The following is a 22,222-nucleotide window of genomic DNA, read 5'->3' as shown; positions in this document are numbered from 1 at the left end:
GGGGAGTGTTGGAAGGTGTGTGGGTATGGCGGGGTGAGTGCAGCTGGGGGAAAAGGAGGAGGTGCAGGTTCCTTATTATTTGACAGAGGAGATCTAACCCTCTGGAGAGAGTCTCTGCTGTGCATTGGGGAGCATGTCTGAGACTGAGAGCTGCTGAGAAGCTGGGTATCACAAGAGACACTTCTGTTCCTCACGAGTTTTGGGGAAAGCTGTTCCTTTTTAAGAGCTGCAGAAAGCCGGTTTCCAAATCAAGGCTGAATTTAAGAATTTTCTAAAATTTTGACAATGTTAATTTTTAAGAAAATTCTCTTTAAGACTCAGACAATGAAAAATTTCCGCAAACAAGGTGTCTATTTAATCTCTCCGCTACACGCAAGAGAAATGTACCAATGCACTGTTCTATACCTTAAGGTTCTTTATAAGGTACCCTCCAGTTACATGTTATTAAAAGGTTTCGCAGTCATCCGGAAACATGCACCAGTTTTGCTGTGGCGAGGCCTCTGCAATATATCACATTGAATACTTACCACATGCAGCCACATAGCGTGTAAATAACTATTAAGCTCTGACAATGCAGCTTATTTGATCAAACCAAGGTTGAGGTTTGGTTTGAATCCCTGTGGTCACCTCTTTGTGCCAACACACTGCACTTAATTTGCAGAATTCAGAGTTTTGCAGTGTTTTCACACTGAATACAGGATGAATTATTACAAACTTCGTAAATTACACAACAACTGATGCCAACATGGTATTGTCATCATTCTGGAGCCTCAACAAAGAATTCAACTCAGAGTGACCTTAGAACAAATTCTCCTTTAACTTTTCATGCAAAAGCTCTCCCATGTGGTCACATTAGTTTTGCCGAATGAGGGCCATTAAGAAATGCCTCAAATTAATACTCTTTTGATACCTTTCCTCACATATTTCAAGCTTTGGATTTACGTGAGAGCTGCGAACAAAACTGGAAATATTATATTTAGTGGCTCATCCTTCTTTCTTTGGGAAAAGAGAAAAGTAATTGCTTCCATCCACTCCATTTGCAGTATTTCTTAACAGGATTCCATAACCAAAAAAAAACATTGGAATTCTGTCCGCCTGAAAGAGATGTTCTCTGGAAGTAGATGTTCACCCACAAATACACAGCCACTCCACTTTACAGTGTATTCTGTGAAGCGCTTTGAGACATCTCAACGATGTGATAAGGCACTATATCAAATGCAAGGATTATTATTATTTGTTAATTGTGCAGAGCTCCCTTGGGTCTGCGTGATGTCCTTCCAGTTATCTGAAGGAAGCCCCTATTTGCACAACTCAGCTTCCTTTTATAAAGGAATCCCATTAAGAAATGCCTCAAATCAATACTCTTTTGATACCTTTCCTCACATATTTCAAGCTGTGAATTTGTTTTATGGATTATTTTCTATTTTGTGTTAGATTTGATTTTTGCTGTTGCCCCAATATAACCTAGGGTGGCTCACTGAGCAAACTTTCCATAAAGGAATGCAGTGAACTCGTATTGTTATTTTCAGAGTATAAGAAAGGGCTCGTCATCTGATTAGTGTTCCTTCATTCATCTCGAAACTTCAATCCCCACCCCAGCTCCTCCACCCCACCTCTCTATCTCCATTTTGTTGATACAGCTGTGGTTACAAGTAAAGGCTTGTTATCTGATCAGTGATCCTACATCCCACACCCACTCCTTTTTTCTCCATCCTCACTGTGTTGAAATCAAACCAAATTAGTTGAATCATTCTTACTCTATTTTGAGGAATGCTTCCCCCCCCTACCCCTCACCCTGCAGCCTATTCTTCCTCCTACACAAGCCAATAAACTACAAGCTTAATATTACCTAACCATAATTTCCTGATTGATGCAATCTTCCCACCTCTGCTTTTCAACTTTGGTGGTGACCTGCCCTGTTGGCATTAACCCTTCACTTGCGCATCGTATTTAAAACTTGAGACGAAATACGTTCAATGTCTCACAAATAACTGTGACTAATTTTATTTGATACCATTGGACACTTGGATGAGACATTAAACAGCAGATGTGAATCCATAGAAAAGGCTGCATATATACTAATTCAGCACTACTGCAACCTGCAGCCTAATTTCCAATAGACTCAAACCAGATTTGTTGTGTTAACTGTGAACTCTGGTGTGTGAATGCCGTGGATCTCACACAAAGGCCAGTGAGCAAATCACCAGCGGAAAACAGCATCGTAAGCACAATGTACAATTAACTCAGCAAGTCCAATTTATGAATATGTTAGATTAGACCTAATCTCACCCAGATTTTGGATAAGGATGGAAAGAATGGGAGATGACAAAAGAGGAAGAAACTAGTGTGTGTGTGGGGGGGGGGGGGAGGGAGAGGTGTGGCATTCCTGTCTCCTAATCAGAAGCATCACAATATTTTCAAAAATCCATTTATCTCAAAAGTGGAGTCTTGTAGCTCAGTGGTTAGACCACTCGCTTTGCAAGCGAGACACCTGTGTTCAATTCCAGGCAGAGGGCGAAACCTTGGGCAAGTTTCCTTACTCCACACATCTAATAATAATCCCTCCAAAACAAAAACAATAATAAATTGGTCATTTTCAATCCATGACTGTTTGTGGGCCACTGCTGTGCACAATTGGCTGCCGCGTTTCGCCCACAAATATACGGTTAATTCACTTTACAGCATATTCTGTGAAGCGCGTTGAGATGCCTAGAAAATGTGAAAAGTGCTATATCAAATGCAAGGATTATTTTTATTATTATAAACCCAAGTCTCGTCTGCATGTTCAAGTGGACGTTAAAGATCCCCTGACACTGTTTGAAAACAAAAGTTTCTCCCGATGTCCTGGCCAACAATCCATCAGATAAAATCAGTCATGGTTGTTTGTGGGACATTGCTAAGCAAAAGTTGGCTGCCGCGTTCACCTTCAATATCCATTATATCCACTACCGTGAAGTGCTTTGAGATGTCTCAAAGAAGCGTTATGTCACTATATCAAATGCAAGAATTATTATTATTATATCCGACTTTTATTTGTGCCCCAAATCACCAGCCTGTCCCTTCCCTAAATCACTTTCATAAGTTCAGCTTCTTCACACTGCCAATTTCTGCTCGACTGGCACCGGCCTCTTGCTTGTCCCTTGCACCCTCCTCCCCACCCATCGGAGGTTGTGCTTTCAGCCACTACGCCCCAAAACCCTGGAACATTCTCCCTCAATCCCTCCGCCTTGACTCCGCTCAATCCTCTTTCAAGTCCCGCCTGAAAACTTTCCTTTCGACCATGCTTATGGCCACCTTCTCCATCCCCCCAGCTTGGAGTCAGGCTCTGCCATTATTAAGCGCTCTGAAATGCTACCCTGCATAGAGGGCACTATATAAGTGCAAGTTGTTGTTCTGTAACTCCTCTAAGGTAATTCCTTTTATCATATCGTGAGCATGAACACCATTATTCAAATCGCCAATGCAATTAGTTCTTCATCCCTCCCCCATGCTCGGGCCCCGATATCTGACTGTTCAGTGCTTTGGGACATCCTCCCGACGTGAAAGGCGCTCTATAAATGTAATTTTGCTGTTGTTGTCCACACGCTCAATTTAACGACCATCTTATAAAATCTTTTTGATATGATTTGCAGGAAGAACATCACAGTTCAGAAGGAGAAAGAGGGATATATAGGACCATATATAGGACCATCAGTCTATCGTGTCCGATCTACCATTTTATCAGCTCATTGCAATGATCCCAGGTAAAGATTGCCAAATGTATGGTTACTAGTGCACAGTTGGATTGAGATTATGTGTGAAAAAGGATTCCACCTCCTTTGTTATAGATAATCTTGGGCACTTTGAAGGAATAAACAAGGTAAATATAGGAGGGTGGGGGGAGCGGGGGATATGGGAATGACAATGGAAATTCCCATCCAGTTATGGGAAGTTTGTGTGCTGTAGACTTGTATAGTTGGAACTGTATTTAAACATTTAGTACATTTCAGCCTTTATTGGAGCTTTTACCTAAAATATCAATAAAAGTAACAATTCTGGTTCACTCGATGCTTTACATGTCCCAACCTCTCAGCCAGTACCAATAAGCGCTTTGGGATGTCCTCCGACGTGACATGTGCTATATAAATGTAAATTTGTATTGTGTATCTCCAGAATGTCATGCCATCACTTAACACCAGCTCTTGTTTGTGAATTGTGTTTTAGTGCACGGAGAGCCCTGTCCATTTTTGTACGATAACTACTGTGTAAACGGAGGCACCTGCTACATTTTAACAAAGTCCAAACCGTTCTGCTGGTAAGTGAACTTTTGTTCAATACAAAGTGATTTCAATAGGTTTTGTTTGACGTGAATGTAAAAGTTACATTTTCAATTCACTGAAGGTTTAGAATCATAAAAAGGAAATATGTCTGATTATCACATCCCGTATTCCATATTTCCCCTTTTAGAATGTTACAGCATTACAAACCGGCCATTTGGATCATCATGTCTGTATTAGTGTCAATTTTTGCACCTCCAAAAATGCCATCTATCCCAGTCCCAATAATTTTGATATGATTTGCAGGAAGAATTTCCAATACCATTCTTTGGTCATATGTTCATTTAATTCCTTCTTAAAGGCCCCCCAATCAACTCTACGCTAACCGATCTGGCAAATGCTTTTAATTCTCTTCTAAAAGAATACAGATGCAGTTATACATTGAAAACTTCCCTTTCAACTGTGCTTATGGCTACCTGCCCCCTCCCCCTGGCTCGGAGTCAGGCTCCCCCACTGTTCAGCGCTCTGAGACTCTATCCTGCGTGGAGGGTGCTATATAAGTGCAAGTTGGTGCAGTATTTATATTTGGGGGATGGGGAGAATCCATGCGGAACTTTCCTTTGGGAGATACAGTAGATAAGGTGTATACAATAGGACAGAGCTTGTTAAAGAAGCATGGTTAATGAGCCAAATGATCTTTTTCGTTCTTTGCATTCTCATGTTCCAAACCTCTCCTGATTCTTGTGCTGCTGTACAATTCGGATTGAAATGCTCATTTTTTACAGGTGTCATCCAGCATTTGGAGGAAATCGATGTGAACAGTTGCTGCTTTTTAGTGAGAAGCCTGATGTGGGTTCAAATTGGCCATTAATATCTGTCCTGCTGGTGATACTTCTGATGATACTTATCTTCATCATTGGTATAACCTGCTTCTACTGCAGGTAAGTACATCTCAAGAAAGGCAGTTATTGCAATGTGTGATGTGCGTGTATATATATATCTGTATGTTTGCATATTCGTATTACTGTGTAAGTGTATATCCTCAGCTACCCAAAACTTCACATCCCCATCCATTTCACACCCCTCTCTATCTGTCTTCAAAAGCTGCCTAAAAACCTATCTCTATAATTACTTTCGCCCACAAAATAGTCAATTCACTTTACAGTATATTTTATGAAGCGCTTTGAGACGTCTCAATGATGTGAAGAGGCGCTATATAAAGAATTAAATCAAGAATTATTATTATTACTTTCCTCCTCCTTTTCTCCTACCCTCCTGCTCAGCTGCCCAGCACCATGTCTGTAAAGACATTACGCAAAAGAACACTGTACAATACAAGTGGTGTATGTATATACATGCATATTTCTATATACAGTATAGCCCACAGAATGTAGTCAATTCACTTTACAGTATATTCTGTGAAGCGCTTTGAGACGTCTCGAAGACGTGATAAAGTACTATATCAAATGCAAGGATTATTATTATTATATGCATGTGTGTATATATAATGTTGTGGGATGGAATAGCTGGAAATCTGCCTCCTGCCTTTGCAATACCCACTTAAGTATAAACTGAGTTACTGGAGGGGTCTCTTATTGAAAAATACCTATTGATGATCAATTTGCCCTATCCTCTCATTTACTGAGCAAACCAATCACTCTGACACCTAGAGCAAACTATTCACAAGTATCCTGCTCTTTAAAATTATTAAGACTCCCCGGGGTGTTCTTTTACACTTAGGTGACCATTTTACTCTACCATTAAGAGGTGGCTGAATATTCTGAATACCCTAGAACTTATGTTTGATTGCCTTTGAGGTTCTGCAACTATCTGTGTAAAACTTTCCCTTGGGAGATAGTCAGTAGGTGGAGTCCATGGGATAGATTTTGCATGACTTTTCAGGGAGTAGGTATAATGTGCCCAATCGACTTTCTCATTTTATGTTTTATGTTCTTATATTCCCTCACGTTTAAGAAAATGGAGGCAGAAGAGAAGGAATCAGCAAGTTGGACGCTTAAACCACAGCACAATAGTACAAACACAGGTAGAAATACTGCAGATTTCCTGACACCTTCAGACCATTTCAGCTCAACATCACAAAGACCAGGGCACTCTGGACATCTCTCTTCAAGGACAGAAAGGTTCCAATGCAGTTTAAGCTTGTGGCGTATAAGACTCTTGTGCAAACAGTTTTCCTTCATGTTTCTGAGCTTCTGGGCATGTGACAAAGGGGTTTCCTCTGGCCTATTTGGGAACTCCGAGATCAAGTGGTTAGGTAGATTTGTGCTAATCAGGGGAAGCGGTTGCAGGGAGGGAGGGAGGGCTGCAGCCTACACAGGAGAATCGTGGAGATGGAGTTGGCTTCATAGGGGGCACATCAATTTGCCAAAGCCCCTCACATGAGGACCTGGATGAAGCAGTCGGTGTTGATTAAGTTTGGGTAGCAGCTTTGGTCTTGGACCTCTGAAGCATCAAGGTGGCTGATGAGAGAGAAATATTGGCCAGGACACCAGGAAACCTCCCTGTTCTTCAAGATAATGCCATAGGATCTTTAACATAATCCTCACAATTTTGGTTCAAGGACTTAATAACAGTAATGATAATAATCCTTTCATCTGACATAGAGCCTTAGCACGTCTTTGCGACGTGCTAATCTTATCTATTTATTACAATAATCTTATTTTATTCACTTATCTGAAGAACAACAACAAGATTCCATTTATAGAGCGCCTTTCACAGCATGAACGACAATGTACTGAGCAGTCCCTCAGTACTGAGCTGAAGTGTCACCCTGGTGTGGAGCTTAAAATGACAACCTTGCGACCAAGAACATAACTAATTGAGCCGAGCTGACTCCATCAGTTTGCTTTACTTCAACTGACCTTGCTGGTCATGCACGTGGGAGCAAACGATGTAGAATCATCAAAAGTGGGCGGGGGAGAATAAATTATTTTCCCCATCACTAAATAAACAGGAAATAAAATTAAAACTATTTTTAAAAAAATTTCCTTTTTCAATTCATTTCTAAATTATGATTTGTTCTGGGAAGGAGTCAATCCTTAGGGGCAGATGCTCCCCGATGGAGCTTTAATTACCTGTTTTACAATAATATATTTGTTATAGCGTCTTTCACATCATGAGGCCATCTCAAAGTGTTTTACATGATAAATACTGTGTTCTATATAGTGACGATATTTTGTAGGCAAACAGAGCAGTCAATTTGCACAAGCAATGTACCATAAACAGCCATGGAGCGAGTGACTAATTTTATTTCGGAAATTGTTGGCGAGGACACTGGGAGAAAGTCCCTAGTCTTTTCAAATAGTGCCATGGAATCTTTAACACCCCATCTGAACAGGAAGACATAAGCTTATTTTAACACCTCATCCAATCAATAGCACTTCCAACACAGTACTGGAATGTCAGCCTGGGCTACATGTTCAAAGTCCCTACACGTGACTTGAACTGACCTTAAGCCACTTCTGACTCAGCAGGGGGTGGGGCAGTGGAAAGGCTAAATTCAATTGTTAAACTTTTCTAATAAAAAAAACTGCTGGATTATTGTCATGCAGTGCCCCATAATAAAAACGGGACTGTTGAAGAATTAGGTCTCCGCAGTGTAAAAATAGAAAGACTGGGTGTACATTGTGTGAATAATTCAGCTGAACGCTTGAGAAGATGCAAAAGAACGCAAACATTTTCACAAACTGAAATCACGATCAAGAGTGATTAATTAGCCCCCTGAGGCTGTGTAGAACTCGTTCACCTCTCATTTCCCTAAACAGATGTCCTACTGAAAGCCACGCCAACATGAGATTCTAAAGTAACACAAGGGGACCAAAGAGCTGGGCAGTGTCATACCCAGAGGTGCATTTACGTACTGAGATTCATCACATCAAAACTTATTTATTTGCAGAAAATACTGGAGGAATGAGAGGGGAGCACAATGCAGACAGGCACAACATCCCTGCAAGAGCTTTGCTCAGCTTAGATATACTCAGAAGTAACCGTTGTCGTCCCCAGATGGTCCGTGGATCCTTTTCTCTCCTCATCAGCATCTTGCTGTTGCTTTCTCTGTAGACATTGTTGAATCTTCCTGCTTGAATTGATTCCTGATTCTGTCTGGGTTCTTACTGTTGTCTTGGCCTTAAGCCACTTAGAAAAGCTGTGGGAGACTATCCTGTGGTGTAGCTATGCCTGCAGATCAGGTCTTTTGGCACCTGAAACCAGCAAGGGATACTAAATTGGTTTTCCACAAATGGAGTGTAAATATGCTCCCCTTCAAGTTTGTGTCATCATTTGACCTTAATACTTGTCACCTTCAAAATGATTAGATTCACAGCTCTGCTTTCTGCATCTCGTGAGATGTGTTGAGTGTTATGGTATACCACAGCAAAGGATTTGGGACCCAAATTCCTCATTAGGACGAATCCATTGCATTTATCCACAAGGGATGACGTGCAACATTAAATGTTTTAAATGGAGGAAGTAGTTATGGGAAGAACACAGTCTTATTTAATACTGTCATGGGGTGATGTCAGCGATACAACAACAACTTGGATTTATATAGCAGCCTTTACGTGGGAGCTGATGAAACAGATAGCAGAAACGGACAAAGTATTTGGAAATTCAAACAGAGCGGCAAATTTTATTGCTACAAGTAATAAAGCACTTTATCTCTCCTCTTTCCCCCTAAACTGAAAATATTAATACTGATTTAGATTTTTTTCATTCCTTTGTATTGACCAGTTCCCACCCAATTCTGCCTAAATTTGAACCCATGGATCAGTAGATGGGTAATTGGGCGAGTATCCAGTTTGCTAATACTCTTAAATTTGCCTTCGTCTGCTCCCTATCTCCTCTGGGAAGTGCTTTGAAACATTCATTTTACATGAGAAACACTCCTCAAGCCCTGGTTGTTGTGATTAGATGCAGACGAGTACTTTAATCTGCAAATTTTTCGACCACTTAACTCTGAAAACTATTTGAGGACGTAAAAACAACAATGAAGTAAAATCAACATCCAAAGGAGGGGAAAGTTTCTGCACCCTATTCCATTGGGAAAGAAAATGACAAAATCATTTTTGGGTGAATTTTCGCCTTGGAACAGCCAGATTGTAAACCCATGAAGAAATAAAGCTGGAATTTCGCTGCCACAAGTACAGAAAGTGGAGCTGTGAATGCAATAGTTTTAAAACAGAGTAGGCTCAGTCAAATGATGACATAATCTTGAAGGGGACCATATTTACACATATTTGTGGAAAACCAATTTAGTATCCTTTACTGGTATCAGATGCCAAAAGACCTGATCTGCGGGCACCTCACCACAGGATAGTCCCCCACAGCTTTTCTAAATGGCTAAAGGCCAAGACAACAATAGGAACACAGACAGAATCAGGAATCAATTCAAGCAAGAAGATTCTACAACTTCTCCTACAGAGAAAGCAACATCAAGACACTGGTGCAGAGAAAAAAAACTACAGACAATCTGGGGACCCTAAGGGTTTCTTCTGAATACAGCTCAGGTGAGCAAAGCTCTTGCAGGGATATTGTGCCAGGATTCTACCTCCCATCCCCGCCTCCTTTGGATGGAGTTATTCTTCTCAAATTAAGAGTGTAGGTATAGCATCAATGTAGAACTAGAGATGTGTTTGAAAGGCAGTAGAGAAACAGGTGAAAAATCACTTCAAAGAAAAGGAACGATTTTCGATGACGATTAACTGGCTTGATAATGTAAAATAGTTTGCATGTAACTGTTTTTATAATAAAATGCAAATGCGCAAAACAGTTTTAAATGTTTTCATCTATTGTAATTTACGCTGTTTGAGTAACCATTTAGACAAGAGTGATTTACAGGATCCTCTGAATTCTTTTTTGACTTGATACAAATCATTAAAATAAAACGCAGATAAATTGATCTGTTCGAGGAACTGCTTTTTATTCGATTCTTAAAAGAGATTCAACAACAACAAATTACACTTGTATAGCGCCCTTCACGTTGGAAAGTCGTTCAACAAATGTTACTGCAGATAAATTGCTCTGTAAGCTGTTGCATTAAAAGAGTATGCATTACTAAAACATCCACATCACAAAAACACTGGAAAGATGATTATATCCTATAGGCTCAAGGTCACTTATGCCAGGTTACACGACCTCTACAATTATGCCGAGATAAAAAGAAAAACTGCAAATGTTGGAAATGTGCAAACGCAGAAATGCGAGCAGTGCACAGCAGGTCGCTCAGCACTTGAAAGAGGAAAATGTGTTAACATTTCAGGTATGACCCTGCATCAGCCTTGCTCTTTCAGATCATCTGCTGTGATTTCCTGTTTCTGCCAATTCCACACAGACTCATTCATCCGCCAACTTACTCGTGCTCGCTCCTGCTCCACCACACACACTCACAGTCTGGCTGCAAACACAGTTGTTTGGTTTGAGGGTATCCTTTGTTCAAGCAGTGAAAGGGTCATGGAGATCACATTGCAAACATTAATCCCAATCACTGTATCTGCCCTTATTCCAGACAATACTTTGGATCAATGTTTTTAAAATGCTTTTTAAAAAAAAATATTAATTTGTGATCACTTGTCTATCCAACTTGTTCTTTGTACAAAAATTAAACACTTTATCCAAATCTACAGACCAACTAATCTGAAAGCATAGAAATTGTATACCATTGCTACAAACAGGTGATTGATTATTTAATTAAAGTTTCCTATTTATATTTAAAATCTAACTTTGCTGGCCTATCTCATAAAACATCCTTGGGCTTTGTGTTAAAACAGTTCAATACACTTGGTTCAAAGGTTCTCGAACAGATGAAAGATAGAAACACCAGCTTAGGTGTAAATCTATATGAGGCATTGGCTAAATTAAGTTGCACACTGATTGCCTCATTGGGTCTCTTATTTAACTGGTCCCAGGTGGATAAGTGCCATTACTGTAGTATAATCATGAAAAAGTTCATTGCAATCTTTGGAATTAGAGCATTCCCGCAGAGAAAAGTTTTCTGTAACAATGCGGTCACATCCAATTTCACCGTTACCGAAAAACCCAAATAAAGGAATGGTTGGAAACTGCTTCCGGAAGGCGTCGGCTTCCACATTCTCCTTGTTGGAGTAGTAATCCTGACCCCGACCAATGCAGGTAAACATGAAGCCAACCGTGTTGCTCTCTGGTATGTTGGCTGCTTTGAGGCGCTGCATCGCTGCTTCCACGCTTTCTGGCGTATCAACGTCCTCTCCTAGCAGAACTGATGCTGCCTGAATTGGTCTTCCACTGAACGCCAGCCCGACAAAACCATAGGAGTGATGGACGTCAATCCTGTGGGAGGAAATGAAGAAACTCCTGCTTAAAACTGAATCTGTGGCTGTTGAGCTAAAACTTTTCAATTAGTTTCATGGAATCCTTAACTCCCACCTAAAGAACAGGATAAGGAGGTCAATGTCCAAGGTGGGGAACACACAACGTTCTGATCAAAAGACAAGAGCCATCATCTAGCCAAACTTACCTGTGATAGATAAAGCCTTGGTCTGTGGTTGTTTTCCAACTCTTCTTTTTCTGCCTTTAAGTCTCACTCCAAATGTGTTTATGGCCACTTTCCATTCACCCTTGCTCAACATCCAACCCATTCCTGTAAAGCTCACATGTATATTACCCAATGTGAAGGGTGCTATGTAAATGCAAGTTGTTGTTGTTTGACTTACCTTTCACTACGAGGCGAGAATACTCTGTCGATGTGGCCTCCAGCTACAACTGTGCTCTTTACGCTGAATTGTTGTGTTAGTCGCTGCAGAAAGTTGGTTGCTGCTTCTTTCATTGTGTTGTAACCAAACAGGAGAACTGCACGCAGATCAGGGTTATCTTGAAGGCCTGTGGGAGGTGAAAGACATCTATAGGTAGAAAATAATGAACTTAGCAACATCGACAAAAGTATAATTCTTTTGAAGTTTGTAATAATAATAAAAAAATGCTTGCAATTAGGTTCGTTTCTGCAACACTGAAACATCTCAAAGCATTTTATAGGTAATTGCCATCAATTACTTATAATATCCTATAATTACAAATACAACATATTTATAGACAAAACCTGGCAGTAAAAGGAAATTATGATACAGAGCCAACCATGCTGAGCTAAAGTCTCAACAATGAATGAAATGCAGATTTCAAACCCATGGAAATGATGTCGAGCTTGGGAAGCATTTCAAAGAGAAAACCATAGGGACAGTCCCATCAACATGCAGTAAAATTCCTGGAATGTTTGGTAAAGTATTCTTTAGTTGTTGCACGAACCAGAAGATTAGTCGTAATCAAAATGCATCTGATTCAACAAGTACCTGAGTTGAATTTGCTGTGACGTGAACAGCGGGCTTAAACAGGTTTGTAATTTAGATCAGCATATATTATTGCCCTAAGAACTCTGCCGGGGTAATATTATGTAGCTGTAGTATTGGACTTGCCACTAGGCAGCACTGTAACACGAACACAGAAATCAATTCTACCGTCACATCGCAAACAAATCTTCAGACTCGCCACATAATCTTGTAGCCTAAATTTGAGTTTATGGACAGTACCATCTAGTGTCTAGAAGTGGAGTATAACAGAAGAGTACATCAAATGTTTCATGGTAACAAAAGGATTTTCTTCAGCTGAAAACAAAACTAAGAGGAAGCTTTCAAAGACATCAGTTTATGTCAGACTCAAAGTTCCTAAAAAGTGATGGACCCATGTTCTAACCTTGTGTTTGATAGATTGTCTAAGGATGCCTGAAAATTATTTACGAAAACCAGGAGTCTTCCACATCACGTGTTAAAATCTGGAAAACTACAAATTTCTCCATCAAGCGCACTTGTCAAACTGAGTATTTAACCCAGTGTGAGATTTTATTCTGCATTTCCACATTGTGGCTGTCTTTCTTAAAAGTACAGCTAATTAGATCCATTTTGAACGCATTTAAGAGAGGAAATCGGATGTAGGAACAATTTTCACAACAGGAATATCAGGGATGATTGATTGTAATTAGCAGTACAGCATTATTATTAACAACTACTTGTTGTAAAATGACAAGCAAGTGAATGAGTTATTAAAACTCATTTGGTATGAAAATTAGAAAATTAATTTTTATAACTTTTGAAAAATTATTAAATAGATGCATCTGCACTGCTCACTCATATTTTTTTTACAAAATATTCTCTTCTCCATCTACCTTTATCCAGTAAGCCATACAGACCAAAAAGGACAAGGATCCTTTTGTATTCAGTTTTTATAGCCCTTCTGATGGTGACTCTTGCTGAGGTACATGTCCACAGTCACCAGACTATTCGATGGTTTAGAGGTGGGAAGAGGAAGTCACACCTGAACCAAATACGATCGGCCTTCTTTCAACTCATATACACACTTTCCAGGAGCAGTCACTGCATAACCATCAGAAGATCGAGCACTGGTTGATTTTTCCGCGCTCTAATCCAGAGGCGTTGATGCTAACTGTAAACTGAGACTAAGGAAGACATATATACACTCCTGCATTGTGGTCACAATAATTCCACTCTCTTAAATAGAGTATTTATATTGCTGCAAGATGTACTGCACAATTTTTTTTTAAAAATTGCACAAGATGTGTTTTAAAAGAAACCATCAACCAGAGAGAGTGTCCCTCACCTGCATCTCGGAGCTTTTCTTGATCAAAAGCTTTATCTTTCAAATTTTTGTTTGAAAAGTGGAAGAACTTGATTGTTACTCCTTCGATTTTGGGCAAGAGAAGAGCAAATCCTGCTGTTCCATCTTCCTCCTCCCGGGGTCGCTCTCTGCCACATCCCATAGGAGTGTCTGAAAACATGAAACATCGGCTGAGCATATTCGAGATCAAGAAGAACAGTGAAGTGTTCCATTTAGTTCATAGGAATTTTACATGAACCAAATGGAACACTGACACTGTAAGTGGACATGCAGAGTCCAATTCACATCTCCTGTCCATTTAACAAAATTAAGTTAGTCGTTGCCAGTTAAGTAAACCATCCAAATCTAAATTGCAACAAAATACCAAGAATGAGAGATGTTTTACTCAAATCATTTGAGAAATGATGTTCAAAGGAACAAAGCCATTGGGATTGGAATAGATTGATACAGCTGTAGGCACAACAGGCCCAATGGATTCCTTTTTTGCTGTAAACTTTCTAGGATTCTAGTTGCTCATTTATGAAACCAATTTATGGACATATCACATATATGTACGATTGCTACCTTGGCAGTAGAAATGTTATTCACAGACTTATAATCAGCATTTCATAGCAGACAAAAACATTTCAAACTAGAATCTCTTCAGATCCATCACAGTCCAGCTCACATCTTAGAATCTTAAGGTATGGTGAGTAGATATCAATAGTGGTCACTTACAGACAATCCCAGGTGCGCTGAACCCCACAGCCTTGCAATCGATGGGCAGTAAGCGCTCCACTTCTGCTGCCACTTCAGCATCTCTATTTCTCTTTGGTACATCATTCTTCCTCTCTGCAACATTTTAATTTTAAAAAAAATCAAAATTACAAGGTAAATTGTTTTATAGTAATTAGTCAATTGCGGTGACTTTTTTGTAGGCAACTGCAGCATTTTGTCCACAACAATCTCAGCCACTGACCATGAGGTCAGTGACCAATTTGCTTGGAGGTTTGTTGGCTATGACACTGGAAAAATGTTCTTCTCTTTTCAAATAGTGCCATGCATTCTTTAACATTCACCTGAACAGGCAGCCATGACCTTGGTTTAATGTCTCAACCAAAAAGCAGCGTTTCCCCAAGTTCTGCATTCAAATGTCAGCCCATATTGTGAGTTCAAGTCCCAATGTGGGAATTGAACCCATAACCTTCTAACCCATGGTGCTCTGAATACAGCCAAACTGACATGTTAACAAATAAACATAAAGGTTTAAACACAAAGACTCCTCTAGCTTCAGCTTCTGTCGCCTATGAGTGAAATAATATCATCCCATCCTTTGCCTGAAAGGCTGTAAAATTAGATATACAACAGTTCCAGAAGCTCGATTATACACTCCAGCTAATTTAAAGGCCATTAACTATGCCAGAAAACAGGATTTTGGCTGACTTACCAACAGATGTACAACAGTTTGTGTTTGAAGCTAAATCCTCTCAAACCACTCCTCCAACCCCCTCCCCGCCCCCAGGCCTATAAAGAAAAAGTATTTCACCTTTCCTCCTTCTGCGAGAACTGAAGGTGTCTGTGCCAGTCATGTACAGCACTGTCTGTGGTAGAACATACACGTCCTGTTCAAAAGAAATGTGAGTTTTAGCATAGTATCAGCAGCAACATACAGTGTACTGACACAAATACAGCACTAGTCGGTGATAACATTAGGAAGGCTGAATTGCAAATACCAGCCACTCACATAACTTAACATGGCACTACAGTACTGTACCAGATAATAATAATAATGATAAGGAAATTGGTAGAAGAGTACCATTCAAAGAAACTCCATCAACATAATTTTCTATTGAATGGTACTCTTCTACCAAATAATGTTTTGGGATTTACTTTTAAAATTTCACCTGAACCACCAGAATGGGCTCTTGGTTTACTGTCTCACCCTAGTACTTAGGATGTTTGAATACTGACAGAACAGCTTTCACCAGTAACTTGTACAATTTTAACCAAAAGACAACAGAGTAATCAAATGAATAGACATGTAGGAAAAGAGCATTTACTACCCACAAGAATCTCCTAAAGGCTGTCTCCTCTTTGAAGAGAAAGCCACCACTTACTTCAAGATCAGTAATCATTTTCTTCACCAAAAAATGATCACCATCATCATCGTCTAGATCAGACAGGCCTTTCGCAGAAATCCAAGACAGCTTTTGATGCATCCGGATCACCCTACGAGCACAATCTCTCCATAGCCTGCATACTCTGAAACACAAATATTTAAGTACTGAGTCAAAGAATCACCACAGATCTAGCTGGATAACACTGTTGTATTGTTTTCATTGTTTTTTATTTAAAAATAACACAGAAATTTTCACCACAGGATAAACATTTGTTTACATTATGGACGATAAGGGCAACATTGTGGCAAAGCCCAGGGGCAGGAGGTGAGATGCAATGGCTGCAGTTACAGGGCATCAGCCTTGCTCAATCAGTAGCACTGTTCCGAGTCCACATCAGGACTCAGCAGCACTGGGGAGGTAAGCGATCTGGGACGCTGCCCGGCATGAGGGGGTGCTATGTTGTTGCTGTTGTTGTTGCTTTGTTGGAGTTCCTGTCCTTCGGACGAGTCATTAAACCAAGGTCCCATTTCTCTCTTCCTGTGGCCTGGCCAACAAATAACCTCCCAAATAAAACTGGTTACTCACTCCGTGGCTGGTTGTGGGGCACTGCTGTGTGCTGCTGAACTTCACCCGCAGTCACCCGCTGCTTTACAGTAATTACTGCTTTACTCGAAGACGTGATAAGGCGCTATATCAAACGCAAGGCTTATTATTATTATTATTATTCTCCTCCTCCTCCTCCTCCTACGAAGCGCTTTGAGACGTCTGAACTCTTGACGATAAGGCGCGATATCAAGCGCCAGGGCATGTTTTCAATACTCTCACCGGTATTCTCATTATCATCATCATCATCGTCATCGTTATTCTTATTCTTATTATGAATCAACCTTTCCTGCGAAGCGCTTTTGAGACGTCCTCCCGGGGTGAGAGGCGCCAAAGCCAAAGGCACGGGTTGCCATGAGTTACCTGGCGCTCCCAAGCAAGGACTTCGTCGGCAGGAACAGCATGATCCTCTCCACCACCTCGGCCACGCTGCTCAGCACCGAGCTGGCGCCGTCCAAGCTCTTGCTCTGAGCCCCGTCCATTCCCCCCTCTCTCTCTCCCCCTCTCGCTCGGTCGGTCTGTGTCCGTGCGTCTTGTCTCTGTCTCTCCCGCCGAGGCCTCGCGCAGCGTCCGCCCAACAATCGTCCCCCTTCCTTCCTTCCTTCCCTCCTACACACACACACACACACAGAGTCCAAAACCCCACCGGTACCGCCCCGGAAAGGCATCCCCGCGGCTCCTGGGGCCGCGCGTTTTGGTTCCGGCGCCCGGAGCAGTCACGTGGGGAGGGTGTGTGTGTGTGTGTGTGTGTGTCCGTGTCCGGGAGTCGCGCATGCGCCGGGGCAGCCTGGTCATCCAACGCGTTGCAATTTGAAGGCACTTCTCAGCCCCAGAGACAGGAGCTGCAGTTCCACCTGTCGTGTCTGTGCCTTTTGCTCCCCCCCCCCCACACACACAAGGCTGAGCTGGATGATACCAACCCCTTATAATCCTTGCATTTGATTGATATTATACCAACCCCTTGCGCTGGGTGGACCTGAGCTGAGGTTTTATGCTCAACACCCAGTCCCTTCACCAAGTCTTGTACCTCTAGACAGACCGCGCATGGTCATAACTCACCCCAATGTCACCGAAACCCCTACCCGTGTTTTCATCACCTCAAGGCTAGATTTTTTTTCACAAAGTCATCACATTTTTAAAAAAAAAAAATCTTATCTCCCCTGTAGCTGGAAAAGGCCATGCTACACCGTACAGGTGGGAAAGTTACATGTTCAAATCCTGGTCTGTTCTTATCTCAGCTGGAGTCTGGGTTACCATTGACCTCAGCAACTCTTGGTAAGGGAGATGGAGGGATCAACTAGGCAGAGCCATTCCAGTGTGGAGTTCCAAAGAGTGGGGGCAGAATAGCTGAAAGCTTGTCCAATGATTGTGAGTGGATCGGGCAGGACGCAAGGCAGACTGAACAGCTCTCAAAGACACTATCCTGCATGAAGGCCGCTATGTAATAATTCTGGTTGCTCCGCTCACAAGATCAACTAAAATTAGTCTGCGTGTTCAGATGGACTGTTTGTGGAACCTACCATGTGCTGTACTTGCAGTCAACAACAACTTGCATTTTTATAGCACCTTCAGGTAGCATAACATCTCAGAGCAATTTACAATGACCAGGTTGGACCCAAGCAGTCATCACACTTGACAGCAATTATCTATGAAGCACTTCATAGAAAATTATATTAGACATATCAAATACAAGATTTATTACTCTGTGGTTCAGATTAATAACCGCTTTTGGTAAATTGATGAGGATGAATTGATGAACGATATTTTCAAAACTTTTCAGTAAAGAATCACTAAGTTGCTAAAGGACAGCTATGATTTCACTGAATGCAAATAGTGATTTCAATAGAACAGGCCTAAAACTTTTCACAGGCTAAGTGTTAAGAGTTAAAATGTAGGATTGTGCAAAATCTTGGAAACATTTTCAAATTGCTTGAGGAATGAAAACCCTGAATGATTTTCCATTCCCTAAGCCAGAGGAAGCTGAGGCCAATTTAGCATCCAAGTTGTTGCCCTATTTAAGATCAGCTAACTGGTCAGAAATTATTAGACTACACTAATATTTTAGACAAAGATTTCTTTATTACATTACATCAACTTGTAAGGAACTGAAACGAACGTGGGAATAAATTTAAGTGTAAACTTAAAATTAGAAATAAATTAAAGTTAAATAAAACTGCATTTTTTTAAATTAAACTTTAAACCTCAGTTAAATACGTGTGTTTGTGTTCAGTAAAATGAATTGAGGGCTAATTAGGAAAAATAGGTTTGTGTTTTTCTTTTTTTAAAAAGAAACTTTGTTAACATTTGTCTCGGCGGTGAGCAAAGGAAGATCGTTTGTGAATGAGGGATGAGATGTTTGACTGCAACTCAATATTTTGCATTCAGCAATTACGGCTAAGACTGTTGAAATACTGATGTAGTGCAGATAGCTATTGCGGGAGACAGGTCACGATTGGAGAGAGACTTGACTAAATAGGGCTGCAATGAGCAATTGGCAACAATAGTGTTATCGCATTTGTAAACAAGTGTCGACCTTATTTGCGTAAACTGCGCAACACACACAAACACATAAAACAAACGCATCTGTTATTTGTTTAATTCACTCTGAGACAGAAAGCAAACTTCTTTTTCGCCTCCACGCTGGGTGTAAAAAAAAGTCGAAAGAATGACTCGGTTTGTTTATTTTTTTTTTTGGGGGGGGGGGTTGTTTATTACAAAAGCGACTCGAAATGCGGGTCGGGAGATGCCGCAATTCGAGGCACGGATCAACCAGGCAGCTCCACAGCTACTTTCTGCTCAGAGTTACTTTCACGGAAAGGGGAAAAAAAACAACAACAAAAAATCTCACCGGATTGAAACTTTTTTTTTGCAAAACTGTCAAAGCGGCACTGGGTGTCAGTGTGACGCGATTTGCTCCTGAATTCGTTTAGTTTACATTTCAATGGGGAGGGGGGGGGGGGGGGGGGGGGAGTGGGGAGGGGGGGTTGCAGGCGAAAGAAAGAAATCAACTGAACTCCCTTTTTTGCATTTGCAACTTTTTAAGTGCGCCTGAATGGTGAATGCTGTTAAATAGACGGCTTGAAAACACACAGCAGTTACCCCAACCCCCCCCCCCCACCCCTTCCCTTCCTCCCTCCCCCCTCCCCATTCATAGCCTGCAAGGCGTGAACAATTTTTTCTCTGGCAGAACCGCACATGCTTTAGTCCGTGCCTCCATCCACCACAAAGGGAATGAATCGGGCCAGAAAATGCTATTCTGTGCATTCAGCCATGTTAGCCACTGAACGAACATCTGAGAGGGAATGATTCAAACCCCATCATTTGAGTTTGCAGAGGCTGAATATATCTTACAGCCAATCCCCTGCTTTTAGCTGAACGGGGGGGGGGGGGGGGCAGCCCTTGTGATGACTTGAGCATTCCACATTCTGAGTGTGTATATATAAATATATGGAGGGAAAAAAAATGACATTCGTTCAGGAATGTCAAAATAAAAAAAAGTCAGAATTTTCTTTGCAATGTGGACTTCGATGCAACTCCCAAGCCTGGAGTGGTTGCTGTGTTATGGTTTGCTCCCCCTACTGATTTTAAACCAAATAGGGAGGGGGGGGGGGGGGGGGAGTCAGGGAGACCACACATGTTGCAGTTTTCTTACATTTATAAACATTTGATCCAGTTATGTGACGTGAAGATTGCCCAAAAAATGAGTTACTATGGCAATGGATTCCAGGCTGCAATCCTAAACTGATCAATCCCAGACCGGTGAGAAATGGGGAATAAAAAAGGAATTTTTTTTTGGTGGGTGGTGGATGGGGAAAAGAGAAGGAGAAGAAGGGCAGAGAGAGAGAGGAGAAGGAGGGCCTGGAAAGTTGGGGGGTGGAAGAGGAGAAGGGTTGGGTGGGGGAAAGAAAGAAAGAGAGAGAGAGAGAGAGAGGGAGGGAGGGAGTAAAGCTAAATCAAGCGTGAAGTGGAACAGTGGAACAAAGCTGCAGGTAGGTTAGAAAGAGAGCAGGAGAGAGTGAGACTGTGAGAAAGAGAGAGGAAGCATTTGCATCTCACAAAACCGCGACAAATTAACGTTCTATGCGGGATGTTGTGATCGAAGCAGTGCGGACAAAAGGGGACAGGGGGGGGGGGGGGGGGGGGGCAGTGTTAGAGAGAAAGAAGAGAGAGAGAGAGAGAAAGAAAAGGGGTGGGGGGTGGTGTGGGGGAAGAGAGATTTGCTTACTGGCTGCACAGATTCCGGATAATGCCCTGTGGGACACGAGCTCACACTTAAACTGGAAAAGACTCGGGAGTTTTGGAAGAAAAAGAAACCCCAAACAGCAGCGGTAACTTTTTAAGGGGAAGCGTGAGTTCGCCAAGAAAGTTAGAAGGAAAGGGTGGGGGGAGGAAAGGGGGTGTTGGGGTTGGGTGGGGGGGGGGGGGGTTGTCTTTCGATTTTTTTTAAAAAAAAGAGAGCGAGAGAGGAGGGTTAAATATTTCTTCTTCGCTGTTATGCAAGTCGGAAAGGATTTTTGTCAGGCGACTTTTTGATCAGAAAAGGAGAGAGAGGGAGAGGGAGAGAGAGGGGGAGAGATGCTGAAAATGGTTGAGTTCTGCTTCGATTCGAGGTGAGAAAAGAGACAGAGAAGGAGGGGAGAGGGAGAGAGAGGGAGGGGGGGGAGGATAGAGAGGGGGAGTTGAATGGGGCCGTGGAAGGAATTGGTTTGAGAGAATGATCCGCGCTATCGAGGTGGTCTGGTACATCCTATCGACTGTGACTTGGCTGAGCTCGGGGGCTGGGGGGCAACATGTGTGTTGGCAGGCGCTGCTGCGCTGCCAGGAGGAGAAAGAGTGCAAGTGGGCTTACAGCCAGTACACCACCGCCTGCGATTCCTTCCTGAAAGGAGCGAGGAAGCAGTGTCCCAGCCATTGCATAGGAGCCCTGGTCAAGCTCAACCAAACGCACAGCGGACCCGACCTGGAGAGCTGCGACTGCGGGCAGGACGCGCAATGCAGACGGGCCAAGCGGGCCATCGAGCCCTGTATGCCCAGGAGGTACCGAGCCGACTCGGCCGACGCCACCGATTTGGGCTGCACCGAAGCCCGGCAGCGCTGCGAGGAGGAGTCGGTGTGCCACAGCGCCATGGAGGACTATCTGTCCAACTGCGGGCAGCTCTTCAACGGCCGGAGGTGCACTCACGAGTGCAGGAGCACCATCCAGTACCTGCTCTCCATCCCCAGCGGCGTCTCGCTCAACACGTGCGTCTGCGACGGCGTCGAGAGACCCTTCTGCGAGGTGGTGAAGGACAACATGCACAAGTTTTGCTCCATCAACGGCCAGACGGTCTTCACGGCGGGACCGGGACCGGGACCGGACTCGGAGGAGAATTACTATTACGAGGATTACGATATCAACAAAACGGATCTAAAGCCCGAGAGGAGCGGTGAAGCGGACACGCGGACTAGCGGCTCCCCGGGCCACCAGCACCAGCCCCGGCCCCGCCGCCTCCACACGTGGCTACTGCTGCCCCCGCTCCTGGTATTGTGGTTTCCATAATACTTTTCTCGGTACACACAATTATTTCGAGGGTTTTTTTTGTTTGTGCG

At 42.3% G+C, this 22,222-nt stretch overlaps 2 protein-coding genes across 2 annotated transcripts; one reads left to right on the top strand and one right to left on the bottom strand.

Moving 5' to 3' along the window:
* Nucleotides 1-10,175: 10,175 nt before the first annotated feature.
* fbxo22 (F-box protein 22) lies at nucleotides 10,176-17,267 on the bottom strand. Its single transcript, XM_007908181.2, has 7 exons — nucleotides 16,997-17,267; nucleotides 16,028-16,172; nucleotides 15,457-15,532; nucleotides 14,649-14,762; nucleotides 13,914-14,081; nucleotides 11,963-12,128; nucleotides 10,176-11,579 (listed from the first exon to the last, which is right to left on the bottom strand). Exons 1-7 carry the CDS (start codon nucleotides 17,113-17,115, stop codon nucleotides 11,162-11,164), a joined length of 1,206 nt encoding a protein of 401 aa, XP_007906372.2. The 5' UTR covers nucleotides 17,116-17,267; the 3' UTR covers nucleotides 10,176-11,161.
* A 3,784-nt stretch (nucleotides 17,268-21,051) lies between these two features.
* Nucleotides 21,052-22,222, top strand: LOC103188247 (growth arrest-specific protein 1-like). Its single transcript, XM_007908174.2, has one exon. It carries the CDS (start codon nucleotides 21,348-21,350, stop codon nucleotides 22,170-22,172), a length of 825 nt encoding a protein of 274 aa, XP_007906365.1. The 5' UTR covers nucleotides 21,052-21,347; the 3' UTR covers nucleotides 22,173-22,222.

Source organism: Callorhinchus milii, unplaced genomic scaffold (genome assembly GCF_018977255.1).
Source record: "Callorhinchus milii isolate IMCB2004 unplaced genomic scaffold, IMCB_Cmil_1.0 Scaffold26, whole genome shotgun sequence".
NCBI classification, from domain to species: Eukaryota; Metazoa; Chordata; class Chondrichthyes; order Chimaeriformes; family Callorhinchidae; genus Callorhinchus; species Callorhinchus milii.
The sequence above is the reverse complement of the archived record's forward strand: the minus strand, read 5'-3'. Positions and strand labels throughout refer to the sequence as shown.